Below are 10,284 nucleotides of genomic sequence, written 5' to 3' on the forward strand. Positions count from 1 at the left end.
TATGCCTGTCTCAATTCCAGCAGCAGTTTGGTAGAGGTTGCCAATTTAGAAATATCAGTTATTAAACTTTCAGAGCAAAGCTTTAGCAACTACACCTGACATGGCTATTCATATAAAACCAACATGCAAATGAGAGAAATTTCTTTTTCTGATTTTATTACCTTGAGCTCCCTGGCTGTAGAAGAATCTTTGAGCTGACTCAACATCCAAGAGTCTATGAGCAGACTCTACGTCCAGAAAATAATCCATTTTGGGGTAATCCATCCTTGGTGTTCCAAACACGGAGTTCTGAGAGAAAATGTTCACTTGAATATCTATAAAGAGGGAAAAAATCCACAATATTTTAGATGTCAAGTATAAAGTGTCCATATATACTTTACAATGTTTCAATAGGAACATCCCATTATAATATTCTACTATTTGCCTGACATTTCCAATTCTAAAGCCACCCCTCAGCATAGCTTCCCTACCGTATGAAAAATTGCAGCATTTAGCCAACATTCATTAAAAGTAATATATTCTACCCAGGAAAAACAGATGATCCGATCTAAAGAGAAATAACATACCAGTCTTTCCTTGCTTTGTATTCGCTGGAACATATACTGTTAATTTCACATGCTATCGGTTTACAAAAGCTCTATCTGATAAATAGCATCATTAAGTGTTACGCGTTGTGAGTGGTGATCTTCAGCTGATCCTGGGACTTTCGGATTCCCCCAGAGCAGGGAAAATCGCCTGGGAATCTAAGCCTCCACTCATAGAAGCCTTGCGTTTATGACACGCACTGACATATTTGCTGTACAAATGCTTTGAATTCCTTCCTTTTGGGTAATTGCCTTCAGCACATTTTATAAAGTGCTACAGGATCGTCACCTGCCTGTGCCTGGCAGGGGCTGCTTTTGAGAAATAATTGTGGTTGGTAAAGCAGCAACAATGATTGCAGCATTGCAATAATCCCTATGACATTATCATACTCTAGCCTGTCACAAAGCTAATATACTTCCCCAGAAAACATTCAGCCTGTTGGGTTATTTTTTCAAGCCTATGTAGCCCTTCCCTGATACTTGCACAACTGAATTATCTCTATTTCTGCAGAATATTTTTTTTAGAAAGAATTAACAATACAAAGTCATTCAAACCAACCTCAGAAGGCTTATCCAACTGGTTTCTTTAACAGTATATATTTTAATTTAAGAAACCAAGTCCGGTAAGACAAACTTTTACAAATACCCAAAGGTACCCCAATAGCCAATATACTTACTGCAAAAAATAAAAACCCAGGGCTAACTGTCGGCGGTAAACCAAGAGCCGTTCCAGCCAGAGTGTCTTTGATCTTGCTAAATATTCCCGGTGAAAATAAACGATTTTGATTGTTTGATTAGAACAGTGATGAATAATGCATACAGTCCACTGGACTTCCTTTATCAGATAAAATGGCCAGAGCACGTTACCTTAGCAACGGAAGGTGACGCCAGCCTCAGCCTCTGCACCCTCCCCTGCGAAGGAAGAAAATTACCAGTTTCCCGTGTAAAACTTTGGCAGAAAATCATCAAATCCACATGTGTACATCACGCAGGGCTATTCCCCGGCCCCCCATCTCTTATGCAGAGAAGTGTCAATAGTCATTAAAAACACAGATTTATGTCTTCATAGTTTATTTTTATAATCCCAAATCTTAGTTTGATTTGCAGCCACAAAAGAATAGGTTAGGAAATGATTAAAATTTTAATATATAGAAAAGTTGTATAGAAACTGTTGTGGGGGCACCGGTTCTCACCCTAATGCTGGCCTAAGAGTGGCAGGGAATTTGGGGGGAGTTTACGGAAAGGCCATTTTAGCTTAGCATATGTTAGACATTCCCCTGTTATAATTAATACACAGAACAGCCACCGGCATCCAGGCTGAAAATAACTCTTCCCTTCTGTGAATCAGTCACTGGAAGAAGCTTAAAAAGCTGTCTGAAATTTCCCAGATTCTGAAAGATGCATTATAGCATAGATCTTGTGGGAGATCCCCCCCCACAGCCCCACCATCCCCTGCAAAGGAAAACTAGCCAAAAAGATATAAGAAACGAAGAGTAGAGATTAGCAGATACTCACCGGCACTTGTTGACCTCTTTCAACAGGACACCATAGAGTACAGAACAAAGCAGTGTGACGCTTCTGAGCCCACAAGCCCAAATGAACAGCTTCTAATTTTCCCTTCACTCTTGTTTCAAGAACACTGAGCAGAGGGAAGTGATGGATTTGCCCATTTATACTGTGATGAAATGCAACCCCTAAGAAGAGATCTGAGTGGAGCTGCTCTTTAGAACACATTAGACTGCTAATTTAAGAAAACTGAAAGGTTTTGTTTTACTGTCTTTTATGTGCTCTTCTCTGCTACCCCCTCAATTTAATTTGCATTTAAAATTATTCTCATGTCTCCCCGGCTCCCAGGTGTGGAGCGCTTTCTAATCACGAAGGCTGCTCCAGTAGAGCTTGTTGCAACCCCACTTTTATCCTGAGCTGCACAACAAGGCAGGTAGTTATAATTGGGAGCTGTTTTCTGGGGCGAAATACAGAGGGCACGTTTGATGCCACCCCTTCCCTCTTGCCTGGCTTTCTTCCTTTCCTTGCTTCCAATTGCCTCGTCAAATCTCCAGCACAAATCATGCCAGTGTGCCTGCATGCATTTCTCCCTTTCAAATGTAACAAAAGAATCCCAACAACAAAAATAAACTTTGGCTAGTATCTCAAGTTATTCTAGTTCAATATCCTTCCTACCAAACCTCAGTAGGGACTTTTAGGCACAATACTTTAAGACCTTCATGAAAGGCATAGTGACAGCCAAATATAAACCCTACTGTGGATTTTCCACAATCCTCTTGCGCCTTTTGTTGACCAAAGAATTGGTCATCAGTAAGGTGTAGTGTACAGTGGGTCAGCTGGTCAAGAAAAAAGAGATTAAATTTGAGAAGCCTCAGGAGGAAGACCATCAACACTCACCGCCACTACCACCGCCCCGCCCCGCCGCCCCACTCCCTCTACACAGCTTAGCTGTCTGCCATTGAAACAAACCTGAAAATCCTCTGCTGTTTCTCTTGTGGGCTCTCCCTTTCCCACTGATCAGAACAACTCAGACACCAAGCTGGTGCTGCAGATAGTTAGGCCTCATGAAAGCAGAAGCTGAAAGTACCAGTTGTAGGAAAGTCAGCTATGAACTCTGAATTCTCAAAGCTTTGCTGCAACCCAAGGGCTGACTTCTTTAAGGTTACTCTTCTATTCAGCACCCACCGGAGACATGCTGAACACTTGACATTTATAGGAGGAGAAAGCTGTCTTCTGGTTCCTTTCACTTACTGTGAGGTGTGGGCGACAGGTTCTGAACTCATTATTATAATCCTGTTGAAACTGTAATGACTCATAGGTAAGAGAGAGAGAGTATAAATCTATGCTGCTGACCAAGCCTTTAGGTGAGTGCAAATGAACGTGTGATTGAAGAAAGAGATACTAAACTGGAAATGTGAAAAATAGAGTTGATTCCCAGGGGTAGGTAGCAGATTTGGAAGTCAGTCATTTCTGGGGAGTTGTTCCCAAGAAAGAGAAATTTAAAATAGTTTACAAAGTGAACACATAATATGAAAGGGTCATGATTTAAGAAAACTCTGGAGGGAAAATTTGAATTTAAAGAAATGTGTTTGGGGCCAGGCATGGAGGCTCACATCTGTAATCCCAGCCCTATGGGAGGCCAAGGTGGGTGGATCACCTGAGGCCAGGAGTTTGAGAGAAGCCTGGCCAACATAGTGAAACCCCATCTCTACTAAAAATACAAAAAGTTAGCCAAGAGTGGTGGTGGGTGCCTGTAATCCCAGCTACTTGGGAGGCTGAGCAGGAGAATCATTTGAATCCAGGAGATGGCGGTTGCAGTGAGCTGAGATCATGGCACTGCCCTCCAGCCCAGGTGACAGAGCAAGATTCTATCTCAAAAAAAAAGAAAGAAAGAAACAAGAAAAAAGAAATGTATTTGGGAAGGGGATGATTATTAATTTGCAAACAGGGACTTACTTTTACTAAATAATTACTGTGTTCTTTAGCATCATATGACCAACTTCTGAAATAGATTTTCAAAAAATGATCTCACTCTGTGGAACATAGCTATAGATTACATATAGGTGTGTGTGTTCAAAAATTATTTTTAAAGACGGTGAAGCAAGCAATGTTCAAAAGCCAATGTCAAAATCCGATCAGTTCAATTCTGTTTTGTAACTTTAAACCGCTCCAAAGCAACACTTATGATGATCTATTGTTCTGAGAAATAATAAAATCAGAGAGGAAGGCAAGGTTAGATCAAGTATTCACATTAACATGTATTCAGCACTAAACAATTCAACCCAAAACATCCTCAAGATTTCAGCTCTGCAAAACTTAACTGTTAACATATCTCTATGACCTAGAAATAAAAGATTATTTTGAAAAATTCCAAAATACAGCCATATCTTTTACATGAATGCCATTAAAATACGAAAGTGTAGAACTGTAAGATTAAAACAAATAATCTAGAATTATTAAAAATACATGATAGCAGAGAGAGATATACTTTTCTATATTCAGTCTGATTGGAAGAGGATATGTATGTGAGTATTCTATACACTAACAGGTATATTCAATTAATTCAAAATAGAGGTATATTTCATGATGGAATCTAGAGGCAAATAAAGATATCACCTTGTATATATTTTGGGGGTGTTCTTCTTTTCCTATTGGATGGCAAAAGACCCAAACATTCTGGGAGAGATCATATTATTTGAAAGCAGATAACTTGCTCTTTTTACATTACGCTGTTGACTTTGATTGGAGCCAGTCTGGGTTGATCCTCCTTGCTAAGAGATAAAACACTTCTTGCTTACGATTTTACAATGGATTTTCCTTGTTTAATTGCCTTATATTCCAGAGCTATCTAGAAAACCATGTTTTATATTTGTGTTGGAGTATTTGAGGTTTGGCCTTCTACCTAAATGAAATCCTGGAGAAGATTCTTTTTTTGCTAATAAATCCAACTAACTTAAAAATATTAGAGGTTCTCTTTCTTTCTTTCTTTCTTTCATTTCTTTCTTTCTTTCTCTTTCTCTCTTACTTTCTTTCTTTCCCTTTCTCTTTTTCTCTCTTTCTTTCATTTCTTTCTTTCTCTCTCTCTCTCTTGCTCTCTTTCTCTCTTTCTTTCTTTCCCTTTCTCTCTTTCTCTCTTTCTTTCTTTCTTAGATGGAGTCTTGCTCTGTTGCCCAGGCTGGAGTTCAGTGGCCTCAGTTCACTGCAACCTAGAGGCTTTCCCAAGATGTGATGATATTTTGGATCTGTTGGTGTGGTACCTAGATTAATAATCTTTGGTGAAGTGCTAGCTTGCTAGACAATCACAGAAAACAATATTCATTCATTTTTGCAAAGATCTGACCCCAGAATGTTTCAATAGTGGTGGCTCCCTTTGCTTGGTAAGTCACTTTATCTCTCAATCCCTCCCTCAAAGAATTTCTTTCCTTTTTTTTTCTTTTGTTAAAAAATTTACAGTGATGGGGTCTTGCTATGTTGCCCAGGCTGATCTAGAACTCCTGGCCTTAATTGATCCTCCTATCTCAGCCTCCCAGAGTGCTGGGATTATAGGCATGGCCTCCTTTCTTTTTTTTTAAAGGCTTGTCGTTAACTGATAAAGGTAGTGCAAACATTTTATCTAGGGCTTTATTCATATTGAAATCTTGCTGGTAGAGAAAACATGTTAAGCCATCATTAGTTCTTTTTACTTGAGAGTAATTGAACTTCCAGTTCTTTCTTGTAAATAAGTTTTGATGATAGTTAGAAAGCTAAAGAAGGCTGGGAGGATTGGGAAGGTGTGTGGAGAAAGAAGTTCTCAGGGAAGAGGAGCTTAATTCCTTTCCATGTAAGCCTACAGTCATATTTTGAGGGCTTCCTTAAGTTTAACATACCTGGTATTCTGCTGGCAGAAAAGGGCATTACATTTGTTAGCATCTCCATTTGAACAAGGGCCTGAAGCTGCCTTATAGATACAGAGGTGGATTCATTAATTATGTTCAATAACATTATGCCAAAGGGGTTTCCCCTTGGGCCATCCTCAGTTAGCAGGAAAAGTCTTCACACCAAAACCACAAAGCCCTCTGCTCTTGAAACTGCCCTGGAGAGAATCACACTGGACAAGGCACACACTGGACAATATGGCGGGGCCAGAGTCAGGCAGAGGACATCATTTGGCTCTGCTCGCTGTCCACTTCTGAAAATATCCTTTCCCCTCTGTTAGTACTTAGTAGAAAAGTCAATGGAAAGAGTAAAGAACAAAAGTCCAAATGTCATCTTACCCTTCTGCCAACTGGATTCTAGTAAGTTGATCTTGCTTATAATATGGAAATCTTTTAGTTTGGAAGAAAGAATAGTCAGATTCAGTCTCCAGCGCAGTGCCCAGGTCATTCATCTAGGGATAGGGGAGTGGAGGGATGTTGAGTAAAGAGACAAAAAGTTCTCTAGTAACTCCCTGCTTACTAGAGAACTTACTAGAGTAAGTAGAGAGTCAAGTACCTCTCAAATACCTAAATAGGAAGACATTAGAACTACCATCCAATGATGGCGAAGTATGTTGACAATAGTAACTTTTAACATGAATTTTAGGATACATAATTATGATATTTGACTTATTCCATCTGGCAACAAAATCACATTGCCCTCAATTCTTTCATTCTCTCTCCTCTCTCTCTCTCTCTCTCTCTCTCTCTCTCTCTCTCTGTCTCTCTCTCTCTCTCTCTCTGTGTGTGTGTGTGTGTGTGTGAGAGAGAGAGAGAGAGAGAGAGAGAGATTTATTTTTGACTCTTTCCTGGAGAAGGCTGACAAATTAATCACAAGTTTGCTAGTGGGAGGACTAGCCCTTTCCTAGTCCCCCTAAAAATCCAGATAGCAACCTGAAAATATCCAAAGACATAGTCAAGAAAGAACAATAATCTCTAAGAGCCACAAATCTAATAGACCCTACATAGATGATATGGCCCTTGAGCCTCCGAAGCACACTGAACAAATAGGATTGAATACAGTCTTGAGAGCCCACAGGGAAGGAGGGAGTGTGGGTTGTATCTAAATAGTAAAGAACTTAGATGACTCATCCCTTTTAGCTTTAAAAGACATGGACACATTCTACAGCAAAGTCTGTATGCTTATGTATTAATACTTAATGTGTTTCTTATGTATGTGTATGTGTAAGAACATTTAATGCATATTTTTGTATAATAATTATTATTCATAACATAGTCCCTAGTTTAACTTGTTGTTCAGAGGTAAATGCTTTTAGGATCTGTCACCTGAAGGCATTGAAGAGTATCATATCACAAGCATTAAGTTTCCAAATAATAATTCTCTGCTCCTAGTTGATTAGAAGACTCAACTCCTCCCTCATAAAAGGAATGCCTTTATTTGTCTTTCCTGAAACAAAGAGAACCTTGTTGGCATTCATGGCATTTTAATAGATCATAAACATTATTACTAAATGAAAGAAAAATAATCTCTCTTATTTAGTCTCAATTGAGGTATAATGAGCACCAAAGAAATGTTAGCTAATCATTCAGAAGACAATGCAGTAAAGCGGTTAAAAATATCATAGAGGGGATCCTAGTGCTGCTGCGGAACTGAGAAAGCTAACCTTCTTGGGTCTCAGTTTCCATCTCTAGCAGAGGAATACAAATCAGGGCCACATGAGACAATACAGAGCCTGAATACAAGAAGTATATAGGTTAGGTATTATTTAAAAATATTTTTTGAGCAGCTTACATGTATGCAAGGAGTTGAGAGAATAGGGCACCCCTTCCTAGACACCCCAACTATATTCACCTAATATGCTGAAACATGGCCTCCGTCACTCCAATTGCAAATAAACTCTTAGACCTCTGAAATTTGGTAGTATTTTGTCTATATCTCTACCGTATGTTATAGTTAACTATGTATGTATACATGAAGATTAAATGAGTTAATATGTGCAAAGCATTTGGAGTACTGCCTGGCTCATAGTACACGCCCAAGGAGTGTTAGATATTATTATTATTTTTCTTCACAGACAGTGCTTCAAGTCCTTTTTTTTTTTTTTTTCTGGTGGGCCATGTAAAGTTCGGAAGCATTGAGGATCGATGCCAAGACATCTTCACCAAAAGGACATCTGTTATTCTTTATACTACCCTGCTTTCCTGAGAGAAGTTTGCAACAGTGAATGACGAACTAGAGCAGAATTTCCATGAGTTCATCTTCTCTTTCCTCAGCCAAATTAAATGACACGATATATGTAGCTGCTTGGCACAGAGTGGGAACTTTATACGTTGGGTAACTGCTTAACCACTGACGTTCCGGCGGGGTGCGGTGGCTCATGTATATATTCCCAGCACTTTGGGAGGCTGAGGTGAGAGGATCGATTGAGCCCAGGAGGTTGGAGTTACAGTGAGCTGTGATCCCAACACTTACTACACTTTAGCCTGGGCGACAGAGTAAGACCGTGTCTCAAAACGAACAAACAAACAAACAAAACAACTGAAGTTTCTATTCTTCCTGGGTTTGGTCCACAGATCTCGCCCACTGTAAATGTTTAGCTATTATTCATTTATTTATTATTGTTTCATTGGCAGATGATAGTTTGTCACTCAGTATGTGCCAGACACTGTAAGTAGTTGCTGGGAATGCAATAATAAGCTACATTGATTCCTTCTTCAGGAGATTACAGACCTTCAATATTTTTAACTTTTTTTCATGTTGAAGGCATACAATGAAAACAAACCTATCTGTAAACGAGCAGAAGTGTCTAGAAGCAGTCAATTCTAGGGTCTCAGCCACCAACAACCAAGAAAGCAGCATTTTGGTATGCTGGCTGGGAAGTTTTGTGTACAGTGTTCAGCCTTTAATGTGTTCAATTTCTCCTTAGCTTTTCAAAGTACATGAGAATACAGTACTTAGTTGCTAATACTCAAAGCTGGTACTGTGTTTAATGCTGAAATTGTGGGGTGGCACTCTCATGTCCAAACTTTGAATAGCAACAAAAAGGATTGGAGGGCTGACAAAACAAAACAAAATGTGTACCACCATGTTTTATTTTTTATTTATTTATTTATTTAATTTTTATTGCATTTTAGGTTTTGGGGTACATGTGCAGAACATGCAAGACAGTTGCATAGGTACACACATGGCAGTGTGTTTTGCTTCCTTTCTCCCCTTCACCCGCATTTGGCATTTCTCCCCAGGCTATCCCTCCCCAGCTCCCCCCCCGGCTGGCCCTCCCCTTTTCCCCCCAATAGACCCCAGTGTTTAGTACTCCCCTCCCTGTGTCCATGTGTTCTCATTTTTCATCACCCGCCTATGAGTGAGAATATGCGGTGTTTCATTTTCTGTTCTTGTGTCAGTTTGCTGAGAATGATGTTCTCCAGATTCATCCATGTCCCTACAAATGACACAAACTCATCATTTCTGATTGCTGCATAATATTCCATGGTGTATATGTGCCACAAAAATGTGTACCACCATGTTTTAAACAAGTAGTCTTTAAAAATGGTTTCAAGAGCTAGTGGTTTTAAACCAATTGATTTTTAAATGTGTGTTCACAACACTATAATGATAATTGCCTTGAGTGAGCTACCATCCATCACAGGCTCTTCTGTGTATTTCACAGATCTCTCCTGGGAGGAAAAAATAACGAAACTGCATTTTATTTCACTAACCTGGGAATTGTGGGACCAAAAGTATTTGGGAGAAGTTCTTGTTCTTTTGCCCTTAGAGCCTTGGGAGTAACATTTTGCAGGTGAGTATAACCTCCTCTGGCAGGGTAAACATTTGGGCTGCATTTTTTTTAAAGAGCCCTTGATTTAAAAAGCTGGTAGTGGTAAATAGCAAGAATCTACCATCACATTTTTAACATAGCTCTGGAGGAGCTATGATTTAAAATCAAAAGTCTTCTCATTCCTATGGCAACCAAAGAAGTATTCAACTAATGTTACATGCTGTGTCCATTAAGCACTGTGTTCCTCCTCCACCTTCTGCTGCCTCCCTCCCTCTGGATCAACCTGAACCTCACTAAACTGTATACCTGGAAAAAGGTTCTAATGCAGAATTGGTTTGCAACATGCAAGCAATCAAACCCATGAATGTAAAAGGGAAGAGTCCTCCCAGAGGAAACCTTTACAAACCCAAAGGGAAAAAGCACCCCAAAATAGAGACACCGTCTGCTTCCCTGATTTGACATGTTTGAGAGCTCCTTGTTTTAAAGCCAGACACAAATCTGTGA

At 39.5% G+C, this 10,284-nt stretch overlaps 1 protein-coding gene across 15 annotated transcripts in view; it reads right to left on the reverse strand.

The window, feature by feature from the left end:
* Positions 1-3,273, reverse strand: part of PHACTR1 (phosphatase and actin regulator 1) — a 586,860-nt gene extending 583,587 nt beyond the window's left edge. For 3 of the 15 annotated variants that reach the window (XM_035294898.3, XM_035294889.3, XM_035294896.3), the window contains exons 1-3: positions 2,100-2,229; positions 1,452-1,496; positions 162-314 (exon numbers count right to left, since the gene is read on the reverse strand). In XM_035294898.3, the coding sequence (XP_035150789.1) occupies positions 162-264 (103 nt within the window). In that variant the 5' untranslated portion in view covers positions 265-314; positions 1,452-1,496; positions 2,100-2,229. Of the gene's footprint in view, positions 1-161; positions 315-566; positions 734-1,261; positions 1,497-2,099; positions 2,230-3,059 lie in introns of those variants that run through there. The other 12 variants (XM_054254800.2, XM_035294891.3, XM_054254799.2 and 9 more) reach the window with 6 other exon arrangements.
* Positions 3,274-10,284: the final 7,011 nt, after the last annotated feature.

The sequence above is a fragment of the Callithrix jacchus genome, chromosome 4 (genome assembly GCF_049354715.1).
Source record: "Callithrix jacchus isolate 240 chromosome 4, calJac240_pri, whole genome shotgun sequence".
In the NCBI taxonomy this organism is placed as follows: domain Eukaryota; kingdom Metazoa; phylum Chordata; class Mammalia; order Primates; family Cebidae; genus Callithrix; species Callithrix jacchus.